Here is a 24,824-nt window from a genome sequence, read left to right as displayed (position 1 = left end):
TGGACTGTGTGCAATCATTCAACCACAGTTTCTCCTTTAGTTATTATTTGAGTCTACTGAGATCTAAAAAGTCTTGCTTTGAACCAAGTACCCATTGTTAGACGTGTAGGCCGTTGTTACTATAAAGTGCTATAAAGTTCAAATATGGAGTGAAAAGTGCAATAAAAGCCTCTTTGTCTTCTAAAACAACGACGACAATCCCAGCCAGTCATTATCACCCAACCCCACTAACATTGTGAGCTCCAGTGGCCTAATGGAAAAGGCACTGGTCTCCATAGATAGGGATTGGAGATTCAACTGCCATGAAGACTGATGAGCAGCAGAGTGGCGCAGCGGAAGCGTGCTGGGCCCATAACCCAGAGGTCGATGGATCGAAACCATCGTCTGCTAGTTTGATGTTTTTTCATTGGACTTATGCATTGTTATTGCATTGTTTAGACACAACGTCATGAACTAGCGCATTGTGTTTAAAAAACTCCAAACTCATTTCTCATCCCATTGACAATAATGCTCATAACTCACATTGTTGCACATTGTGGTCTGGACTGTGGGATATAGACATTAGAAATCGGTATATCTCTATGACTGGCAGTACTGATATGATCCAAGCAACTCTGTACATGCCACTGAGTTGTGTTTTTAAACAGAGACTCATAGGCTAGAGCTATGAATTAGCATACTGCCAGCCCATTGTGACTGAAAGATGCCTCCAAAGTAACAAAAGAAATTACTATTAAAATTATAATATAGATAAAGAACAAGCAAAATCTAAAAATTGGTGAAACATTAGTAGGTTAACAAGAGGACAAAGGGACCAAACATGAGATGAATTAGGTTCAGAAATGTGAAAGGGCAAACAATTCAAACACAGTTTGTTGTCTAGGCATTGTAAGCCCTAGTGGCCTAATGGATAAGGCACTGGCCTCCTAAGCCAGGGATTGTGGGTTCGAGTCCCATCTAGGGTGATGAGCAGCAGAGTGGTGCAGCAGAAGCGTGCTGGGCCCATAACCCAGAGGTCAATGGATCGAAACCATCCTCTGCTACTTTACTCTTTTTGAATTGGAATTGTTTGTTACATGGAATTGACACAACATCATGAACTAATGCATTGTTTTTTGAAAAACCCTAAACTCATTTCTCGTCCTGTTCACATTTAGGCTCGTCACTAATTCTGTTGCACATTGTGGTCTGGACTGTGTGCAATCATTCAACCACAGTTTCTCCTTTAGTTATTATTTGAGTCTACTGAGATCTAAAAAGTCTTGATTTGAACCAAGTACCCATTGTTAGACGTGTAGGCCGTTGTTACTATAAAGTGCTATAAAGTTCAAATATGGAGTGAAAAGTGCAATAAAAGCCTCTTTGTCTTCTAAAACAACGACGACAATCCCAGCCAGTCATTATCACCCAACCCCACTAACATTGTGAGCTCCAGTGGCCTAATGGAAAAGGCACTGGTCTCCATAGATAGGGATTGGAGATTCAACTGCCATGAAGACTGATGAGCAGCAGAGTGGCGCAGCGGAAGCGTGCTGGGCCCATAACCCAGAGGTCGATGGATCGAAACTATCCTCTGCTAGTTTGTTGTTTTTTCATTGGACTTATATATTCGTATTGCATTGATTAGACACAACAGAAATGTGAAAGGGCAAAATATTCAAACACAGTTTCTTGCAGATATTGTAAGCCCTAGTGCCCTAATGGATAAGGCACTGGCCTCCTAATCCAGGGAATGTGGGTTCGAGTCCCAGCTAGGCTGATAAGCAGCAGAGTGGCGCAGCGGAAGCGTGCTGGGCCAATAACCCAGAGGTACAGTGCCTTATCCATTAGGCCACTTACATGTCTGCCCAAGAAACTCTGTTGAATTGTTTGCCCTTTCACATTTCTGTACCTGATTCATCTTATGTTGGGTCCCTGTGTCCTACTGTTAACCTACTAATGTTTTCACCAATTTTTAGATTTTGCTTGTTCTTAACTATACTATAATTCTAATAGTTATTTTTTTGTTGCTTTGGAGGCATCTTTCAGTCAAAATGGGCTGGCAGTATGATAATTCATAGCTCTAGCCTATGAGTCTCTGTTTAAAAACACCTCAGTGGCATGTACAGAGTTTGCTTCGACCATATCAGTACTGCCAGTCATAGAGATATACCATTTGTAATGTCTTTATCCCACAGTCCAGACCACAATGTGCAACAATGTGAGTTATGAGCATTAATGTCAATGGGATGAGAAATGAGTTTAGGGTTTTTCAAACAAAATGCGTTAGTTCATGACGTTGTGTCTAATCAATGCAATAACAATGCATAAGTCCAATGCAATAAACAACAAATTAGTAGAGGATGGTTTCAATCCATCGAACTCTGGGTTATGGGTCCAGCACGCTTTCTCTGCGCCCTCTGCTGCTCATCAGACTTCATGGAGTTGAATCTGCAATCCCTATCTATGGAGACCAGTGCCTTTCCATTAGGCCACTGGAGTTCACAGTATTAGTGGGGTTGGGTGATAAGGACAGTCTGGGATTGTCGCTGTTGTTTTAGAAGACAAAGAGGCTTTTATTGCACTTTTCACTCCATATTTGAACTTTATAGCACTTTATAGTAACAACGTCCCACACGTCTAACAATGGGTACTTGGTTCAAAGCAAGACTTTTTAGATCTCAGTAGACTCAAATAATAACTAAAGGAGAAACTGTGGTTGAATGATTGCACACAGTCCAGACCACAATGTGCAACAGAATTAGTGATGAGCCTTAATGTCAACAGGATGAGAAATTAGTTTTGTTATTTTCAAAAAACAATGCATTAGTTCATAACGTTGTGACAATTCCATGTAACAACCAATTCTATTTCAAAAAGAGGAAAGTAGCAGAGGATGGTTTCAATCCATCAACCTCTGAGTTATGGGCCCAGCACTCTTCCCACTGCACCACTCTGCTACGCATCAACCTAGATGGGACTCGATCCCACAACCTCTGGCTTAGGAGGCCAGTACCTTATCTATTAGGCACTAGGACTTACAAGCACTACACAAGAAAAACTGTGATTGAATGGTTTGCCTTTTCAAATTTCTGTACCTGATTCTTCTCATGTTGGATCCCTTGTCCCTCCTTTTAACCGACTGATGTTTCACCAATTTTTAGGTTTTGCTTGTTCTTTAACTATACTATAATTCTAAATAGTAATTTCTTTAGTTACATTGGAGGCATCTTTCAGTCACAATGGGCTGGCAGTATGCTAATTCATAGCTATAGCCTGTGAGTCTCTTTTTAAAAACACAACTCAGTGGCATATACAGAAGGGGCCTGATCATGTTCAAATCTTTTTGAACCAACATTAGCTAGCATATGCGTAATAAGCCTATTTGCCTCAGTCATTGTAACTAACATTAAAAGTTAAGCATGTTCAATCTATTTGTCTGGTGGGGGTGGGAGCATGGCTGGAGCAGGGGAGTGTGTGCTTTGAAGCAAGCAAAGAAGCTATTTAGCTCCTCTTCCTGCAACACACTTAGATCTCCTAATGCTTGCATCAACAGCCTCTGTAGTTTGTGATGTCTTAAATTCCCTGCCACACCTCCCATGTATTTAGACTGGACAGGTGGGACTCTATGCTCCTCTTATTGTCCGTCTTGGCTTTTTTAATTCCGCTTTTCAAGGTGGCTTGAGCAGCCCTGAACAGAGATCTGTCATCTCACCTGAAGGGCGCATCAAAGGCTCTGAGGAGTGTTTGGATCTGGCTGGTCATCCAGGGTTTTTGGATTGGCAAAACCTGAATGATTTTGTCCACAGTCACATTTCCAATGCAAAACTTGACATAGTCCAGTAATGTTCCTGTGAATGTTTCCAGCTCTCGGTGTTCAACATGTCCCAGTCCTGTCGGTTCAAAGCAGTCCTATAGTTTTGAGAGTGCATTATCATCCCAAGTTGTAACAGTCTTTGTGGTTGGCCTGGTACTGTGCCTGAGGTGGGTGTTGGCTGGGGGATAGGAATGAATGGTCTGACTGGTCGAGGTGGGGGAGGTGGATGGCTCTGTATGCATGCTTAATGTTGGAGGTAAACATGGTACAAAAATGTTTCTCCCCTCTAGTCAAGTAAACATTAACAAACAGCAGCGGACCCACCCTGATGGTTGTTCACATAATCGCAGGAGACTTTAATAAGGCCAACCTGAAGACTGGCCTTATTAAAGTCTCCTGCGATTATGTGAACACCGTCAGGGTGGGTCCGCTGCTGTTTGTTAATGGTTGTCAGCAGGAGAGAGTTTTTACATTGGCATCTTGTGTAATGTACACAGCCATGACAATCACTACTGTTAGCTCTCTCAGGAGAAAAAAGGCTGGCATCTTACAGATGTGCACTTGAGGTCCGGTGACCAGTGATTGTTTATAATTGTTGAATTGCTGCACCATTGTATGTAGATACAGAGCCCCCCTCTGCTGCTCTATCCGGATTCTTTTGTCCTGTCCCAGTGTAGTAGAGTGTGGCCTGCTAGCTGTAAGCTAGCATCGGGCATCCCCGGGTACAGCCAGGATTCAGCTATAATCAAAACACGGCAGTCACAAACATAGTGATTTCTGGCGAGTTGTAATACCAGATCATCTATTTTATGCATCAGGGATCCGGCATTGGTGAGATACAGGCTTGGTAGAGGTTGTGTGGTTCCTTAGCCTTAGAATAACGCCGGATCTGCTTCCTTTCCCTCCTCAATCTGCGCCGTCTATTAGACCTGATAACACTCCATTGGGAACCCGGTGGTCTTGCTTACGTCGTCTGGAATGTTGTGCATGTGATGAAAGACACTCGAAACAGGAGTTTGGTGCTTGGCTCCAATGTCCATAAGGATCTGGTGGGTTGTAGTGATTGAAGTAACAAAAAAATGCACAGAAAAGTTGTGAGCCACTGCGTCCATGCATGCTGCCATCTTGGACCTCAAAGTACCATCCCCACACACTGCTCTATGGGTGCCTGTCACGGCTGCCCACTGCTCACCAAGGGTTATGAATTAAAAGCAGAGGACGTGCCTATTGTCACAATCACTGTCACTTAAATATTCTGTCAACAATTCCCGAATACTTGAATTCTCCACTGTGTGTTTTTTTTTTTCACTTTGATTTGCCTGGACACGTTTAAATACTTTATTCAGAAACATCTTTTACCTTGACTACCATGCATAACTCCTGTCAACAACACATGGATACCTTGAAATTTGTTTTTAAAAAGAATCTTGGCCCCCGACCTTGCCGTTATTAGTACCACGTTGTAACCAGCTGAGCTTACCAGTCTTGCCTACGGAGCAGCTTGGAGGGCTGTGGACAATTGGTTAACAGTCTCTATGTCCAAGGGTGTTGGCACAGAAATTTGCTCGGAGCAGACCAGAGACTATAGAACAGCTGTGAAAGTTTCAGCTCTTCGGCCAAAAAAAGCCCAAACAACTTTTCCCTATCACTAGTCTGCTCCCCTAATCAGCATTTGCCGTGGAATCAACAGGGCCAGGGCAGCTTGACTCTCAATACTGAAATATGTGGTAATAGTGGTATATTGGTGCTACAGTGGCCCGGTACCCTAACTAGGACAGCCTAACTAATTTAACACTGTCTGTGTCTAACAGGGGGGCTATGTGATAAACTGGACTTTATAATTGACACTGTGTCAAAGTGAAGTGAAATGAGTGTCTGGGACTTTAACAGAAGGCCAGAGAAAACAGATAGGTTTTGAGATTGGATTTAAACACTGAGACTGTGTCTGAGTCCTGGACATTGACAACTGTTCCACAACTGCGGAGCTCTATAGGAGAAGGATCTGCTCCCAGCTGTGACCTTCTGTACTTTTGGTACCAGTAGAGACCCCGCACCCATTGATCGAAGGGGGCGTGGCGGGTCGTAAAGAACTAAAAGTTCACTCAGGTACTGCGGGGCGAGACCATTTAGAGCTTTATAGGTCAAAAGTAGGATTTTGGAGTCAATCCTAAATTTGATGGGTAACCAGTGCAGTGATTAGTAACAAGTGCAGTGAAATCACACACACACACACACACACACATATACACACATACTGATACACACTCACACCCAACACCATGCCCCCCAGCATGAACTGGTGTGTCTGTGTGTGTCGTTTTGGCAGCGCACAAGGGCTGATGCTCATTTACGTGGGATTACATGAACTGGCCTTTTTCCCCTCCCCTGTTGCAATTGATGTCCCTAACCCTAACCCTACTTTTAAAAATTAAAGGGAAATAATTGTCACTTGTGATACACAGCAGCACAGCACATGGTGCACACAATGAAATTTGTCTACTGCACATAACCCATCACCCTGAGTGAGCAGTGGGCAGCCATGACAGGCGCCTTCTAATTACGGGGCCACTTCTTTAATCGCTAGGCAAGCACTGCCCGACAGTACCGTCATGTACATATTTAAAGCTTCTTTCATTGAAAACGTTAGACCCCAAAATACACAACCTATGTGGGGCCTGAACCCACGACCCTGAGATTAAGATTTTGTTAAATCCAAGTACATTGGATAATATCTGCACCAGAAGCCTTTCTGCCTCAGTCATTATAACTACCCCTGCCAAAGAAATCGTTTGAATCTCTTTGCCTTTCAGATTTAAGGCCTTACTGTTCATGTCCCCAGAAGGCCCAAATTTTTGTAAATCTTGATGGTGTTGAATATCACCGGGGTAGTGGTGGCCTAGTTCAGAAAGCTGCCCAACAATCAGAAGGTTGCTGGTTTGAATCCCCATCCATCAAGGTGCCACTGAGGTGCTACTGAGCAAAGCACACACTGCTCCCCACACACTGCTCCCGGGGCGCCTGTCATGGCTGCCCACTACTCACTAAGGGTTAAAAGCACAGGACACATTTCGTTGTGTGTATCGTGTGCTGTGCTGTGTATCACAATCACTTCACTTTCACTTCATCATTCTACATTTTTTATCATGCCAAAAGTCAAAGCATGTCGATTGTATGATGTAAATCACATTTATTCAACATCTTTTACCTTTATACCCTATATGTTGTGTAGAGTCTAAGTACTTATGCTTTTTTCGGTTCCCACAATGTGCTCCCCATTGGAGTACAATATGGGGGATGTTTTTTTATCCTCCTCTTTTATCCTATTGTAATCCACTCTCTTTTTCTGATCTTTTCCCATAGCTTCCTGACCTGTCCACCCCCAGTGTAGTATGTTGTGTTAATGTATGGTCATTGTCAACGGCCAGGTATCAGTAATACTTATATACTTATAACATCGTTTATTGCAACAGCAATAAAGGGTTCTTTATCTATCTATCTATCTATCCATCTATCTATCTATCAATCTATCCACAAGATGCAAGATTAAGTTTAATCCCTACCTTTAGTCCTGCTCTGTTTCTTCATCACAGGGGAATTAGCTCAAATGGTACAGCGGTCGTTTAGCATATGAGAGGTAGCAGAATCGATTCCTGCATTCTCCACTCTTTTTTTTTCACTTTGATTTGCCTGGACACATTTAATCCTTTATTCAGGAACAACTTCTACCTTGACTCCCATGCTTATGTATTGTCAACAATACATGGATACTTGAGTACATGGGTCCATGTAATTTGATTTCAAAAGGAATCAGTGCCTATATGGGAGTCAAACCCGGTCTAAGACCCGGTCATTATGGTCTAACCAGCTGAGCTTATCGGCCTTGCCTACCTAATAGCTTGGAGGATTGTGGACGATTGTTTGTCAGCTTTTTCACTTTATACACATATTTTATGTTTTATGTTAAAGACATAAATGTGTAATATTAGGTTATGCTTGAAATATTTGCATATTGGTAATCAATGTTTACTTGCAATTTTTGCAATACTGTGGTCTGTAGCAGTCGCCAAAGCATTTCACTGCATATCATGCTCTGTATGACTATGTATGTGACAAATAAAATTTGAATTTGATTTGAAGAGGTAGCGGGATTGATGCCTGTCTTCTCCATGTTAATTTCTTTGAGGCATGGACAAAGTACAATATGTACCTGGTTATATTTGCAGCTTCTTTCGTTGAAGACATCCGTAGCTGATATGAGATGGAAAAATAAATAATAATAATAAAAGAAGTTTAACAGGGGGACAGAGTATAAAGGACAAAAGTAGAAGAAGATATAGACAAATTGACACATTTCCCATATAATATTGATTTCCAAACATTTATGGAGTGTCAGCATGTGTTGCTATAAAGCTCTATGAACTTCAAATGCAGTCTGAATGCGCTACTGTGCTATTCATCACCCCAGACAAGACTCAAATCCAAAACCCCTGGCTTAGGAGGCCAAAAGAGGGCTCACGTGAGGCCTGTAAACCATTAACATGTTCATTTTAAAGCCTTTCTGCTCATTCAATCTCATTCAAATCTCATCACACTCACTTGAGTTCCCTTAGTGTGAGGGCTAGCTTTATTCATTCTCAAAACAGGACAAGGAAGGAATACACCCAGACAAGGAAGCTTAAGGATATTTTTGTAAAAATGCACTTTAATAGTCAAAATGCACCTTTCACGTTAGTCACACTGAAACAAGAGTGAGTTCACCTGTGTGTTTTCATGTGATTCATGTGATCGTGTGTGTGATCAGTTACAAATTTGCGTCTCTCTATCATTGGTGGGACTGATATGACCTGACTCGAGCCACCCTGACCCTGGTTGCAATCCTCCGGACTGGCCGGGAAGCAGGGTCTCTCTCACACTGCCTCTGACATGCTTCCATAGATGGAAAGTTGTTGTCGTTGCCCTCACAGCCGCCATACCAAAAGTGAGAGCAGCGCCTCAGGGACGAGTCGTAGAAGAAACGAGAAACCCAGTCGTAGCAGGAGCCAGGTGCACGAGGTTGAAAGCAGGCATCACTGCCAACCACAGCCTGAGTCTACAGACAACAACAAATACATACATTTCTAACATATTTTAACCAGATCTATTGTGGTGTTGAACACTTACCTCTCTGTTACCAGACACAGAATGCAGCACTGATGGACCAAAATCAGGACATCCAGCTCGTCCAAAACCTTGTGCTGCGGTGACACCGTCCAAACAGCAGCCATATCTAAAACAGACAAATAACAAGCATTAAACTGATAAGTCTTTGACTGAAACTATGATCCAACTAATTAAGATATTATGAACAATTTGTAAAACAAATATTTAATATAGTAATAGTTTAAAAAGGGGGGATAGCAATAAAAAACTAAATTCATTTAATTCCACTTAGTTGTGTTTTTAAAAACATGAAGTAAATGTCATTGTGAAACACTGCAGTGCAGTACACAGTGCACACAACAAAAGGTGCCCTCTGCTTTTACCATCACATTATTGAGCAGTGGGCAGCCCTGAAAGGCACCTGGGGAGCAGTGTGTGGGGATAGTACTTAGCTCAGTGGCACCTTGGCAGTTCAGGCATCAAACAGGCACCCTTCTAGTTCGTAGTAGCCTAGTGGGAAACACACTCGCTGAAACAGATAAGGCATTGGCCTCCTAAACCAAATATTGTGGGTTCAAGTCCCATCCAGTTTAAGGAGCAGAGTTGTGCAGCGGAAGCATGCTGGGCCCAGAGGTCAATGGATTGAAACCATCCTTGGCTAGATCTGTTACTTCGTTTTTATTAACACCGTGTTGTGCACTGCTGATACCCATTCATATTTATTTATATTAATGTATGCATCTATAAGTAGGAGTTGATTCATAAATGAAAAAGCATGAAATTAAGCATTTTGACTTTACACCGTGTCATTCACTGCTGATGCCCACAGCAATTAAGAGACTTGAACAACTATGGCATTATTCATAAATAAATTAATAATATATCTCTCACACTGACAAGGTTTTGCATTAGATTCATTTGTCATTGAAAATAAAAGCAGCAAGATATCAAAAATTGTACAAGCAATTGCAGAAGGACCATTAAAAAGCTAACAGATAAACATGTCAGGGCTGCCACCCACCCGCCAGACCAGCAGAGGGCATGCGGCTGATCCTGGCCCCACTGACCCGGATGTGCTTCCACCCAAGGTCAAACAATCACATGAAATGGCGGCACACAGTGTGCACTCTTCGTCAATTAACCTCACGTCGTAGTAAGACGTTTATCAATCCTGTTGCCCTGAGTTACCGACTGCACAATTCACGGGTTACCCCTTGTCTTGCTTCTGTTTGCTCTTGATACCTGTGATGATCCTTTAGCTTCTGTCTCTGACACCGCATCTGCCCCTGTGACAACCCGTTTTTTGAATGACCAGTCTCCAGAAAGTGACCTTCCACCAGTACTCCACGGCTAGTCCAACTGTTCCTTCTGGCTCTACCTGCATTCCTCCCATCGTAGAGACATCGCGCTGCGCTCACACCGGGTGGAATAATGGACACAAACACTATTGTACTAACTTGAACATAGCCCTTGACATAGCCACAGTCTGGCTAGAACACGCCCCCCAAGTCCAAGGCCATCCGGAAGGCCCCCCAAGTAAAAGCGTACCCCCGCGTGGCCGCCTGTACTCACTGCCTCTGCCCGAATGTAAGGCCATGGCCTGTCTAACAGCACAGCCGCCTTCCAGGCCTTCGTCTGTGACGTCCTACAGGATCTTCTCAATCACTAAAGCCTTGTTTACATCTAAGAAGCATGTCGCCTGAGCCCTCAATAAGCCTGGTGGGCCCTGACTATGTCCTGTCGTATTGTCCAGGCTCCAGGAACACGACGGCAGGTGCACTCAAGACTAGACAGCGATCACGCCTCAGTTCTGCATCTTGGCAGCGTTCCAGTGGATGCTGCTACAGGAAGTGACAGGAAGTGATCGCAGAACACGCCACGAGCCACCTCCTCCCCTCGTACCGTGGACACACTCCCCAGCCCGTGCCATGTACTGAACCAAAACCAAGCACGCCGCTCTGACTCCCCAACTATGCTGCTCCACACTCCGCACCAAGGCGATGTTAATTCAGGTCGAGTAGCGCCCTCGCTCTCTCCAGCACCCAGGCCTACTAGTGCGAAAGTTCATATTTGATGAATCTGGGATTAACATTGTAGGGTTTTCTGATAGGATATCATAAAAAGGAGATGAATGGTTGTTGGATATAGGAATGGACAGTGGGACAGTAAGGACTGTACCTGGTTCTAATGCAGTCATCAGGCTGACAGCCCAACCCACCCGGGCCACTGGCAGAGGTGTGGCCGTCAGGACAGCAGCCAAAGCGTGACTGGGCACAGTGTGGGCCAATCACAGGCGTGGGACCATAATATGTCCTTTGATCTTGTAGACAAAAAACACACATGTTGATGTAGGGTCCAGTAGAAATAGGCTAACAGGCAAACACTGATCACACACCCAACTGAAGTACCTGTGGTGCCTTCATGCTGATGTGGCACAAACCCTCGCAGCGTGCTCTCATGTCCTCTGGGGTCATGAACACTTGGGACCACTGACAAAGATATTGACTGCATATTACATTTCAATTGCCTGAAATCTGGTTTTATTCTGACAATGTATTGAGAATGTACATGACACACAATTTATCTGCACCACCAGAGGTCCTCAGTGGGTCAAGAAAATGTCTCACCATCAAACATCAGAAGACTCATTACTATGGGCTGTAATTATCGACTGGTAAATTATATTATATTTCGGTCTGATAATTGCATTTCAATATTTTTATATTAATGGTCCACTTTCAATACAGTCATGATGGCTTGTCTTATTTTTTTTTGCTCTTCAGTTCACAAAAATACCAGCGCACTCACTCTGCGCTCCAGGACAGGGCTGCATGTTGCACCGCTCCACAGCTGGAGGTTGGGTCTCAGTCGAGCAGCGCTCATCGCCATAGCGATTCTGATCAAAGTCCATGCAAATGACCTCACGCTCCCTACGTCCTGAGCCACAGCTCAGAGAGCACTGAGGGAGACAGATTTGATCTTATTAATATAGATTAAAGGCACAGTCACATGACCAGTTGAATGATGCCTCTTTGGAACAGCTGAGACTACAGTTCACCAATGCACACCAATGTATGAAAAAAGGTGTGTGTGAAAGAATAACAGTGTACCAGGGACCAGTCTCCCACGTGGTATTGTAACTGATCTTGGCAAGCAGGTTTCCGACAAATTTTAACTTCTTGTGGGCGTGGCAAATCTCCGCAGGAAGAGTCGGGAAGCCGCTCCCCTCTGGAGCCAACACAGAACACCTCTCTTCTCTGAGTTCCTTCGCCACAGGTTGCAGAACACTGACATCCATAGACACACACATACACACACACACACACACAGATTAAAGACAGAGTTTTTAAGATTTGTTACTAAAGGCTATAATTTTTGCATGTTGTGCTTGGTGCAGTAGCGAGGATAAAAATTATTGTGATGAATATGTACACACCTCACTGTAGCTGGACACGCTGTACTCGGCGCAGTGGTGGATGTTGCAGGGTTGCTGGGTGGGCGGGCGGTTCAGGCCCTGATTTCTGCAGTAATGCTCTTCCACCACACGGGGCCCCGCTGAGACCTCAGACACACATTCAACAGAGCGCGTCTGTACCCCACCACCGCACGGTGCAGAGCATTCTGAGAACACGCCCGGCCTGTACCTTTATCACACACATGGAATGTACTCTTATTATAATTATTGTGCATATTGACATTCACTAAACCTTTATTACATACACATAATCAGTCTGAACATAAGCACAAGGACACCTGTATGACTCCAATGCACGAGCTTCAGGGGCGGGGCCAGAGAAGTGAGTGGGAGTGAAGTCGACACCCACAATTTCTCCATGGCTCACAGTCTGAAATGTATGGTTTCAGTATTAAGTATTAACTGGATTTCAGTATTAAGTATTAACTGGATTTCAGTATTATGCTATGTTTGCTGTATATGCGTTGCGCTGTACGCACTCTGCAGATTCCCTCGACACAGATGTCGCTTCGTCCCACGTAGCAAGGCGTCCCATCCACCACATTCTGCCGATGGCGATAATAAAAGTTCTCTCCCCTTGGAACGCACACCAGCTCACACGGGTTCGCAGCTGCCGAACACATAAGCTGGATTACCACACCATGTAAAAGTCACTGTACTTTTTACCACCATGTTTCCTCCATACCTCCATAGTAAGGCAGCCAGGTGTAATGTTTGCCCTGGAAATCCATCCTGTCGAACCGAGAGCACTGCTCTTCGCGGAAATCCCTCGCTCCAGACGGACATTCCTATCACACACAATGGACCCACAATGAAGAACTGCACACCAGCACACACTGCACACACTTGTGTAAGTGCATGTTTGTGTGTGTGAGTACCTGAGTGTTACAGGTGCGGTAGGACCTAGATGGACCAAAACAGTTGTGTCCCCCGTCTGCCCTTTAAGAGTGTAGACACACACAGAGAGACACATAGACATGAAACCCATGTACGATGTGACCACAAAACACAAGCACCACAGAAAAAACACACACCTACCTCTGAGTGATGCAGGTTCTGGTCCTCATGGCAACCCCGGTTCCACAGGTTCTGCTGCACTCTCCATACGGCCCATAGTCACCCCAATAATCATCACTGGGTTGCCTCAACTGACAGACACGCATACACACATTCCCATGCAGGATGGCGGCAGCATACGGAACCAGTATAGTATAGTAAACAGATGCAGTGGTGTGTGTGTGTGTGTGTGTGTGTGTGTGTGTGTGTGTGTGACTGTGGTGATCTGCATTTATTCTGAGTTGCACCACAATTCTGGCTCTGCTGTCAAAACCTCTGAGAGCTCTTTCCCACTCCCACAGCTAAAGCTGTACACAAGAATCATTATAACAGCTACATTACGGCAAATTTCATAGAATGTCTCAAAAAAATCAAAGTAATTATTGCAAAATACAATAACCCGTGTGTGAGTGTGTTGGTTGAGTGCGTGTTACTCACTGAAAGTACTGGACAGGGGGTGAAGAACAGGTAAAGGACACACAGAATCTGCAGGAGCATCATCTAAACGGAGACCCCCCCACACACACACACAGACACACAAACACACACACACACAAAGCTGAGCAAACGCTAATATTTGCACCGTATGAATAACAACACACAATAAATACACATACCCAACAGAACATTTTTATACCAAATGGGCCATACACACCCCATTACCAAAACCGAAACCCTTCACACACATAGTAACAGGTCGTGCACACAAACAATCTTTTACCTTCATCTCTCCTCCTCTCTGCGCCAACACTGAAGAGTTGGAGGCGCTCGGGCTCATTTAACACTTTCTCACTTATCTCTCTCTCTCACACACACAAACACACACACAAACATCTCGGGTTACAGTGAAGCTGCTCGCATGCCCTGTGCGTGTCACTGTTGTGTCTGCTGTGACTTCAAAACTAAGATGCCAAACTTGGAGGACACTGTCTTCTCCTGCTCCAAACCCAGATTCCAAAATAGATCTGTAGTGAAAGTGAAGTGATTGTCATTGTGATACACTGCATCTCATATTTTGGGGGGGGTTTAACTCGATGTCTTATCGTACTGCAACAACCCATGACTGAATAATTAAATATAAGAGTTACTATTCATTCATATTAGTAAGACCGGATGGATCTGTCAATCTCCAGCCTCTCAGAGAGCCAGCAGTGTGATTTAGGCCTCCTCAGAAAACGTATGCAAATCTTCAGGATGGAAATTGGCAATGAAACAAAACCAAATTTCATCATATCTACATTTAATCAATACAATCAGTTCATATACAGTGAGCATGTTATAGTAATACAGTTATTGTCTTCCTGAACAAACATATCCATTTAGCCTACAGGGCATAAGAGAAGTTTGTGAGGTTCGAAGACGGTTACATGCTCTACCAGTCCCATTTATAGAAATTTCAGTATGTTCACGTTCCATCATCCAATACCTTCCAAGACCAGCAGGTGAACTTGTGATACTAAACCGGGCCTTGCACTCGCTCCAGAGAAATAAGGGACTGGGGGTAGCATTCAGGGCCAAGATAATTAACTCAACTCAAGAAAACAAAGAGCTTAAAGGACACTCCACTGATTCAAAGGACACTGGACAAAAGGTCAGTGAAAGGACATTGACTCCACATAGACACAAGAAATGGAGCAGGGAGTCCAGCTGAAGTCAGGTCCTTCAGAGGAGAGAAAGCACATAATGTAACTGTCTACTGAGAGTTCCATAAAGGACAGTAGGCTGTTAGAGAACATGCAACCACTGCCTTTGGTGAAATTCTAGATCCTAGACATCAGGACATTGGTGTGGAGAGATGTGATGACATGGCATCATTGAAAAAAAAGTCAGTTTAAGACCTGTTTTTGACTTTGAGAACACATCTACCAAAGGCGTCTTAATTCCTGGGAATTGGTCCCTTCCTCTGTTGACTTGTAGACTTTTTGGAATTGGAAAAATACTATTTTTTACTTTGTTTTCAGCCATTTTTTCACATGCAGTGTGCTGCAAGTGTTTGAAATCGACCATCTAGGCAGACAGATATTATCCAGAGGATCAATTATTCCAGATACTATTATTGAATATGAGTCAAATCACACTACCAACACATGCTCCATGTGTTGAACTTCCTGTTAGCATTCTGCTACAAATGCTGCCATGTCTTTCGCAGGAGAACAGGACGGCTTCGGCTGATGACGGTGCTCCATGGATCCGTTGGACCTCAGAGCTGACGGGTGAGTTTCTGGGCCCTGACGCTCCTTGGCGTGGAGGGCGTACTGGGTGTCTGTGAGATCCTCCACGGTTTCGATGGTGACGTGCAGGTCTCGCGCCATCTCGCGGAACTTGTGCGCCAGGACGCGGTGCTCGGCCCGCAGCTCGGACACCACGCGGCCAGCTCGCTGTTTCGGTGGCCGCACCACGCCCGCAGCGCCTCCAGCTCGGTGACCAGCGACTCCATGCGGCTCACGAGTACCTCCAACGTGGTGTCCACGCCGCTGAGCGCCTGGGACTGGATCTGACGCTGGCCGCCGACCATAGCGATCCTCACCAAAACTTGCAGACGCTTCAGGTCAATGCCAAAGGCACAGAGGAACACACACTAGTGCACTCACATACAGCAACACACACTCCACAAAACACAAACCAACAGGGAGGAAGCAGTCGGACGTCTCTGCCTGCTGATGCCGGCTCCAGGAGATACACCAGGACGGTAATCCCCCCCCTCTCCATCGTCCCCATGGGGTTCCAGCCATCCTGAGACTCTCTTTAATCCTCAAACACACTCACACACAGGGTCAGACTTGCTCACAGTCGGGATTTGTTGTGTCGGATCAGCAGATTAGCCCGGTGTTCACGGGGCTCGCCACGAGCAACGTCAAACGTCAGCAAAATAAATGGCGAGTTGAAGGTTCTACTCAGTGGTGGAGTGGATGCCTTATGTCGGAAAGATTAGATGATTTACACTCAGAATTTCCACAGCTGGTCAGTTATACGGTAAAAAACGGGGTGATCAGAGTATCTGCTGAAATGAAGAAGCCACCAGCGGTGCCACATTGCATTCAAAGTCCAAAAGGAGGCCGGAATCGATGGTTACAGATATAAAGATGGCATTGTCCAGGCTTTCTGGTCGGTGCTTTCGGTGTGATGTCAGAGGACAGTGAAGCCGATTTCCAGTCTTTAACCTCCCGTCTGCTCCGACACACACCACTAAGCCACTTACTGCCCACGTGAGGGTGTGTGTGTGTGTGTGTGTGTGTGTGCGTGACAGAGTGGGGACGCGGGAATGGACGGAAGAGACGGACAGGATGCGAGAAAAAGAGTGAGAGAGGCCGAAACGGAGAGAATGGCATGCGGAGCAGAGGGACGGGAGTGTGTGGGTGATAATTTCAGTGTTGGTGTGTGAGGGTGTTTTGCGGTGTGCGAATGTGTGCAGGTGATAATTGTGTGCTGCGGGTGAATGTGATATTTTTGTCATGGAAACAGATCCTATTTCTGTTCTCTCCTCTGTTCGCTCCAGTTTAAAATGTTTTATGGTAATATCAAATACAGTTTTATTTTTTTCCATTCTTGCAATAAAGACTGCATTAAATTACAGTAATATTGTAAAAATGCCGATAAAAATACAACTCATGTACTGCCTTAATGAATTTCATTCAATCATTTTTAGAAGTAAAATGTTTTTTGCGTCCTCTGCCTGCATTTAATTCCACTCTGCGTGAGAAGAATATAATTTCCTCGGGAGTTATGGTTGGAAGATTTCAGCTTTTTGTTCTGGTAATAGTCAGTCTGATCACTCAGGGGCTAAATCTGCGGACCCGGGATGTGCATCACACACAGACACAGCAGCAGCAGCATGTGGAAGCAATATAAGGGGTAAACATTTTAATTGTTGTGTGTGAGGTTGGTGATGTTCACCTCAATCCTGGCCCTGCTGTCAAAACCTCTGAGTCCAAAAATATCATCTTCTTTATATTTATACACTCAAACAGCACCATGTGCAATTTTACTGGTTCTCCTAGTCTGATGGATGATAAACAGAAAGAATACTATTGAACAAGGTACTGATGCACACATATAAAAGTATATGTATTAATTAGTGTACATTAATTTGTCTCCTTTTGGCTGCTTCCATCAGGGGTCACCACAGAAGATCAACTGGCCTAGTTTTCTGCACAAAGATTTGGCAAAAGTTTTACGCCGGATGCCCTTCATGGCGAAAACCTCTCCATTTTCTCGGCCTTGGGATCGGATGGGTTATTAATTAGCATGTCTTGTGAAATGTGTATTGGTTTAGGTGTAGTGCTGCCACACCACCAGCAGAGGGCACTGAGAGAAAATGCAGGGTAACACATCCAAAAGTGTAATGAAAGTGTGAAGTGTAAATGAATGATTTTAAATTTAATTTTTTTAGTTGCTCTGCTTGTTACAAGCCTACTCAGCTATTGCACTTTAGCCAAACCCAAAGCAAACCCTTTGCATTTTGGGGAAACCTCCACATCTCCACTGATGGGCAGCCGCTATCTTGATGATGTGGCGGTGGCCAGTTTATAAATAACTCATAATGTCACATGGAGAGCGCCCTCTTGTGGTCTTGTCGTTTTAAATGGGCCTTCACTGGGTCTAAATTCTGTCTCCTGACTTGACTGTCATTTCTTGTGACCCTTGTATACATGGACCGGGTATACGTCCCCGTACTACTGCTCCATAAAAGCGCAGCTATATATAAAAAATCAAGACTTCGAAAATGAGCTCAGAAGAGATAACAACACTGTTTACTCCACACGTGCCGTATGAGATGGATAACACTTAAAAGAAAGAGCTCTCACCAGCATGCAGTGAAGAGACGTTAATCCTCTCATCCGATTACAGCCTCTTAATCCTGTCAACCAGATTACAGCCCCTTGCTTAATCCTCAGATTACACCATATTTTTCATAATCCCATTATGATCTGATTACACCTCCCGTTTTATTACGATGCTGAAACTTTTCAGAGTGGAACCCCCCTCAATACTAGAAGTATAATTCACTGCAGATAAGATTTCTGCCATGTGGTTCTAGTAAAGTAATAGAAGACAAAAATATTCTGGTCCAAAAAGTAATCAGTCCTGCAGATGTTTACATCCCCAAAGGCTCAATTCCAGATCCTTTCATTTTGTTAATTTGTTTGAATTATTTTTTTTTAATGTGTGTTTGAAACAAATAAGGAAAAACAAAGAATGAATCAACAGGAAATATATATATACAAAAATCTTTATTTCCCATGACAGTGACACTGGATGAAATGAGAGGGAATTCTGGCACGACAGTGGATTAAATACAATTACAAAAATGTAATGTAAAAAATAAAAAAAAAACATTCCTGCTGCTTTCTCTGGCTGACTGTATTGGGGGGAAAAAAAGTTTAAATTCTGAGTGGGTAAGAAAAAAAACCAACAAGACTTAAAAATTTAAAAAGCTACAAACTAAAGGGCTGGATGCCAGCCCTTTTCAGCCACCCACTTCCTCCCCTTCTCTCCCTCACACACATTCACGAATACAAAAGGAGGAGGACGAGCTCAGTCCCACAGTTTGATCTGTCCATCCCAGCCGCAGGTGATTACTTTGGACGTCTCGTGTGGGTGCCAGAGTGCACTGATGCACACTTTATCGTGGGCCTTAATCCGATGGTACAGCTTAGTTGTCTTCCAGTCCCAAATATTCAACTTCCCGTCCGCATCTCCAGACACCACATAACTAGAGGGACAGGGAGACAAATTCGCATTTTAAAAATCAGCTTCGAAAAAAAAAACTGATCGGGTTTGCAATTAGATGGAAAGAGCATTCTTCTAGACAAACACACACACACTCACCTCATATCAGGGGAGAAGTCCACCTGGCAGGCGTACCCTGCCACCATGTGGCCCTTAAACACCTTCTTCTTGTTAAGGCGGAACCGGTTTTGGGCCCCGAAGATCAGGATCTGATTATCCATGGACTGGCAGGCCAGCCACTTTCCTACACACACACACACACACTTACATAATTACCCAGATACACACACACAGATTGGTGCACATACACACATACACACACATCTAACAACCACAAGGTGACACCTCCCACTATAAATGATGGTGTCATAAATAACCACTGGCAGACAATATCGTGTGGAGAAGAAAGTTGAATGTGTTGACTGATGGCTACTCACCGTTGGGTGACAGCGTGACTGCCGGCATCGAGTGCATGCTGGGCTCTGCGATGTATTTGAAGTCCACAGGAATGTCCCTGTAATGCACATCCGTCCGTCGCACATAAATACCAGCACACATATATACGGGTGCCACACCCGTATTGCAACACGACATGGTTCTTTAAGGTGCCGCTCACCATTCCCACACTCTCAGACTCTTGTCGTCCGACGTGCTGACAAAACGCCGGTTCTCGTCCACAAACGTGATCGTGTTGACAGCGCCCAGATGCCGGTCGTACTCTTGTACCACCTCGCCGGAGCGAACGTCCCACTGAAGAGACACGCGTCTGAGCATCAACTCCCCATCGGCAGAGCAAAAATCCGGAGCTGGTACCATGACAACATGCCCTCACCTGCACAATCTTCTTGTCGGACATTCCAGCTACAAAGAGGTTCTGCTTGTCCTCATCTGGGTTAAACTTCACACAGTACGGAACCTTCCTGTTTGTGAAGCGTGATATACACTGACCTGCAAGGAACACAAGCATGGGTGCGGTTTCCAGCATAACAGTGTGTGTGTGAGTGTGTGTTGGGGGTGTAATGGTCTCACCTGTCTCAGAGTCCCACAGCTTTATGTAGCGGTCATACGCAGCACTGAGGAACTTCGTTCCAACATTATTGAAGCACACGTCACGGACGGCCTTACTGTGACCTGGAGGAAATAAATGGCACATTAAAGATTCCAATGTAATAAATTAAACAGGAAAGAGTGACCAGTCGATACGTTCCACAGATCCATGTTCCATAATGCCAGGGGATTGTCACCCTCCGCACGACGTCCACTTGTATCAAATCTTCATAACTGCCGCTCGCCTACATCGCCATGTCTAGTTCTGAATTAGTTCTGCCATCAGAGCAGCTCCATCACTTCCTCTCTCATGAAGACTCGTGTCCTATCCAGAGCGCCTTACAGTCAGTAGTCACAGGGACTGTCTTGCTCAGGGACACAATGGTAGTTAGTGGGGTTTCGAACCTGGGACCAAGCGGTTAAGGAAGTGGCCCCGTAATCAGAAGGTTGCCGGTTCGAATCCTGATCTGCCAAGGTGCCACTGAGCAAAGCACCGTGCCTACAATGCCTGCCTGTCATGGCTGCCCACTGCTCACTCAGGGTCATGGGTTAAATGCAGAGGACATATTTCATTGTGTGCACCGTGTGCTGCTGTGTATGACAAGTGACAATCACTTCACCTTTTTTTAAGTACATTACTTGCTTTAATGACAGCGCTGTGTAACTGCTTGGTGACCCGCGTGCACGATTACGGTCCTCACATGTACGAATTGGGGCTACTGCCATTTCGAATTATACAGCACGTCGGTGATCACTAACACAGCCTGGACGCTCTTCCCTGGTCGCTGCAACAACAGTAACCAGGGCGACAGAGATGTGACTAGCCGCACACTTGCTCGCTAATATGACTGTAGAATAGCTACGGCATTCACACAATTACCAGCATGTTCCACTCACACTCTTGCATTTAGAGGGGACTCACTAAACCCATTTAAAAACCAGGTCGCTGTTAGAAAACAGATGGACAGAATTTAACATTTTTGGGTCAATGGTGGATGCAGGCAGCTACCAATAAACCCGTAATAAATAAATAATGCTCTAAACTGTAAGGACTGTTGAACTAATTCCTTAAATTAAATATTTATGCAATGATTAGTGTTAACCATTCTGAGTTTAAAGACTTTGTGTCCGTATCTGTGCTGCGGACACAAAACAGTTCGTCCTTCCAGCCAAATCAACTCGGGTACGGGCCGAAGTGTGTCTGTTCTGCTGACGAAGGGGGCTCGACACACAATTCATATTTAATGTGTGTGTGTGTGTGTGTGTGTATGTGTGGGGGGGGGGGGGGGGGGGGGGGGCAACACACTCACCAATAAAGGTCCGTAAGCACCTCCGCTCATTGTAGACCTCCCACAGCTACACACGGACAGGGGGACGCAGCAGAATAAGTTAGGAAATGTCCTTCCTTTGTGTGTGTCCATGTATGTATACTTGTTTGTGTGTGTGTACCTACCTTGATCTTGCAGTCCATAGAGCATGACAGCAACAAGTGACCAGAGCCAGGAAACAAACGAATAGCGCTGACACCCTGTTTAGAGCATAAAAGCCATTCTGGTTATTCTGAAACCCCTTTAAAAGGTTAAAAGATTATCTTGAATGACAGACAGTCAACAGTCAGAGCATCATGATAATATCACAGTGACCTGGCTGGAATGGCAATATGACCGAACAACAACTTAATTTTTTAATAGCATGAGAAAATAAAAGAAGAGTAAATGTAGAAGGCAGGGCCTTTGCAAACCTTGGTATGTCCGGTCCAGACGTGTAGCTGCTTCTTGGGCAGGTAGCACTTATCTGGCATTTCGCTCGAGCGCAGATTAACCCCCACGTCTTGAGGGATGTGCAGGTAAGAGCGGCCCTGGTAGTCATACATATCCTTAACTACAGGGACAGGAGGGGAAAAAATTATATATTTATACACACACACACACACACTTAATTTAAATGCTTCCAAACTTCTGCACACAAACACAATGTTGTCTAATATACCATGGAGTATGGTCTTCTCCTCTGCTGGTGCATCTTCCTCATTCCTCCCTCTCTTCAGACGCTTTGCCAGGATTTCATCCAACTCCTTCTTCTCATCCTGAAACACAAAACAAAAAATCACAAGTTAACCCAACACACACTCACTGCACAACTCGCAATGTGCTCTCACTGCAGTCATCGCAGGCTACAAGGCCCTCTGATACAAGAAGTAGATTTAACATGTATAGCGGGACCCCAAAACCAGGTCTCACCTCTGAAGGTTTGGCCCCATCCTTCTCATCCTGATATTTAGCCCACGGGCCCAGGAACCCATCCAGGTCGGCTGCGTCGCCTCCTTTCACCTTTTTCCTCTTTTCAGTTTTCTTTGCACCACTTTCAAACACTGTGAGGCCTGCAGGGCACAATACAGTTTGTTTGAACGCACACAACACACATACAACCTTTCAAAATGACTTTGTATTACAGACCTATTAGTAGTTTCAATAGACATCAGGACAAAAAAAAAAAAAAAAAAAAACACCATCCTGCTGACCTTTATTCTTTTCTGCCTCCTCCACTGCTCCAATGTAGCTACTTGAGGACAGGTTTGTGTCAACTGAGGGGTCCAGGGCATAACCTTGAAACAGAACGGACTTTCATTGCAATCCCTCACATATGCAGCTTGACGAGGAAAACAACACACTTAAAACCTGCATGCTTTACCGAAAGTAGAAAAGGTTCGCCGCTGCTGTTCAAACATGAAGTCGTTCACGTGGGCAGGTTCCGCATAGCCAGACAGCATGTTCCTGGGCGCTGCCATCTGCTGTGTTCTGAATGGGTTTGCTGGTCCGAACTGCATAAATACGTAATGAGTTGGTAAACAAACACCATGGACACGGAATGGCTTTAACAGCTATACGAAACCTCTTACCTCTGGCGCAAACATGGTTTCAAACGTGGGATTGTAATTGACTTCTTTTAGCGATGGGTCCAGATGTAAGCCAGTCAAAACATCCTCCTACAACGTAGGAACATTTCAGCGACATTTAACACAGTCTGATGCAAAAGCCAGCACTGACGCAAAAGCTGCAGATCACCTGACACAGACACGTGCTTATTGATGTACAACAGCAAAGAAAAGAGAGTTAAAACAGACCAAAACCAAAAAGTCAGAACCAGCACTGATCGCTCGGCCAGCCAACCATCCCGGTATAGTGGTTACAGCGGCTTGGTAATGCGGATATCGAGACTCGGACGATTCGCAAGCGTTGCCAGATTGGCCGTTTTTTTTAATTCAACTTTAGGTTTCTTCCAAATCACAAGCAACAGTTACGGAATTCTCTGTTTGTGAGAGAAATTCACCTCACCTGTAAACTAAGTATTCAAGGTGTAGGTGAAATGACTGCCACACTCTTCACTGACAAGTCTGAGCCTTATCAGGGTTCTTAGTTTGTAAACTCAATATTCTATAGAAATCGAACGAGAATTGCTGGTGTCTTCCTCTTGTAAGTCGCTTTGGATAAAAGTGTCTGCTAAATAAAGTAAAGTAAAGACAGTCCTGTCCATTGTGAGCAGTGTGTGGAGACAGCGCTTTGCTTAGTGGCACCTTGGTGGTCCGGGATTCGAACCTGCAACTATCCGATTACAAATCCTTACCTTAAATTTTCAATCCCTGTCGCACTGCTGTTATCGCACAGTCTCAGTCCACCAACGTATTATTGCTTAAACAAACGTGTCACAGATTGCCGACAATCGTTTCCTATTGCGGGGACACGTAGTTGTAACAACAATAAAGGTGGCTTAAACGACATTTTACGTTTAGGGCATTTATCAGACGCCCTTTTCCAGAGCGATTTACAATCAGTAGTTACAGGGACAGTCCCCCCCTGGAGACACTCAGGGTTAAGTGTCTTGTTCAGGGACACAATGGTAGTAAGTGGGGTTTGAACCTGGGTCTTCTGGTTCATAGGCGAGTATGTTACACGCTAGGCTACTACCACCTACCAAACGACCCCCGAATCCCGACTACTCCATAACAATCATTATGGTGGTACCATTAAACAATCTTAGACTACTGCTGCAGAACAGCAGCTGCGACGTATATCTTTTAGTTTATAAATGTTTGGAAGTACTGGCGCGAGCCCAGGCAACGCTGGCGTTAGCAATAGCGTTAGCATTTGCACAAGCCGCTTACCTTCACGGCGACTTCTGGCGCTGAATTCAGCAGCGCCAAGGACGTCGACGTACACGACCGCAGGGGTTTCAAATGGGCCACGGCGTCTGGATCCACCCTTTCGGGGCTAGCGTTGGATGCGGACTCATTTTCGGAGTCAGAATCGGCGCTGTAAGAAACGAGGGAACCCACCGAGGCCGCCATCTTGAATGTTGTGGCCTTCAAGCCGGAAATGATGTAACACAAGAATTACGAAATATGCTGTAAAACAAAAACGCGATTATTACACCGACGACACGTCAATATTCTTCGCAATTACTTAAAACATAGTTCAGACTGGTTAATTGAAATATATGTAGTTTTTTTGTAGGCTAAAGGTCATCGCATGAGGCGTTGCTATTTTCATCGGATTTACGCGCGATTGGCTTCTGAGCAAGTAA

At 44.7% G+C, this 24,824-nt stretch overlaps 2 protein-coding genes and 3 non-coding genes across 6 annotated transcripts; 3 read left to right on the top strand and 2 right to left on the bottom strand.

The window, feature by feature from the left end:
- Positions 1–318: 318 nt before the first annotated feature.
- trnam-cau (transfer RNA methionine (anticodon CAU)) lies at positions 319–390 on the top strand. Its single transcript has one exon. It is a non-coding gene; the product is annotated as a tRNA-Met (tRNA).
- Positions 391–892: 502 nt separating this feature from the next.
- Positions 893–965, top strand: trnar-ccu (transfer RNA arginine (anticodon CCU)). The gene has a single exon. It is a non-coding gene; the product is annotated as a tRNA-Arg (tRNA).
- A 542-nt stretch (positions 966–1,507) lies between these two features.
- On the top strand, positions 1,508–1,579 carry trnam-cau (transfer RNA methionine (anticodon CAU)). Its single transcript has one exon. It is a non-coding gene; the product is annotated as a tRNA-Met (tRNA).
- Positions 1,580–8,476: 6,897 nt separating this feature from the next.
- On the bottom strand, positions 8,477–14,302 carry LOC114803137 (papilin-like). 2 transcript variants are annotated; one of them, XM_029002501.1, is made up of 14 exons: positions 14,188–14,302; positions 13,905–13,967; positions 13,449–13,558; positions 13,289–13,349; positions 13,096–13,198; positions 12,890–13,020; positions 12,689–12,780; positions 12,372–12,579; positions 12,046–12,222; positions 11,744–11,894; positions 11,344–11,424; positions 11,114–11,255; positions 8,957–9,062; positions 8,477–8,885 (listed from the first exon to the last, which is right to left on the bottom strand). In XM_029002501.1, exons 1-14 carry the CDS (start codon positions 14,242–14,244, stop codon positions 8,619–8,621), a joined length of 1,749 nt encoding a protein of 582 aa, XP_028858334.1. In that variant the 5' UTR covers positions 14,245–14,302; the 3' UTR covers positions 8,477–8,618. The 2 variants fall into 2 exon arrangements, with proteins under 2 accessions (XP_028858334.1, XP_028858335.1); XM_029002502.1 differs by lacking the exons at positions 8,477–8,885; positions 8,957–9,062 and adding an exon at positions 9,307–9,445.
- Positions 14,303–18,678: 4,376 nt separating this feature from the next.
- LOC114803141 (pre-mRNA-processing factor 17-like) lies at positions 18,679–24,624 on the bottom strand. The gene is made up of 15 exons (XM_029002506.1): positions 24,406–24,624; positions 23,143–23,229; positions 22,935–23,064; positions 22,765–22,848; positions 22,484–22,623; positions 22,233–22,329; positions 21,985–22,124; positions 21,697–21,771; positions 21,554–21,599; positions 20,226–20,327; positions 20,029–20,144; positions 19,813–19,946; positions 19,634–19,710; positions 19,296–19,440; positions 18,679–19,179 (listed from the first exon to the last, which is right to left on the bottom strand). Exons 1-15 carry the CDS (start codon positions 24,586–24,588, stop codon positions 19,002–19,004), a joined length of 1,734 nt encoding a protein of 577 aa, XP_028858339.1. The 5' UTR covers positions 24,589–24,624; the 3' UTR covers positions 18,679–19,001.
- Positions 24,625–24,824: the final 200 nt, after the last annotated feature.

This window comes from Denticeps clupeoides, chromosome 14 (genome assembly GCF_900700375.1).
Source record: "Denticeps clupeoides chromosome 14, fDenClu1.1, whole genome shotgun sequence".
In the NCBI taxonomy this organism is placed as follows: domain Eukaryota; kingdom Metazoa; phylum Chordata; class Actinopteri; order Clupeiformes; family Denticipitidae; genus Denticeps; species Denticeps clupeoides.
This window is presented reverse-complemented; position numbering and strand designations above follow the sequence as displayed.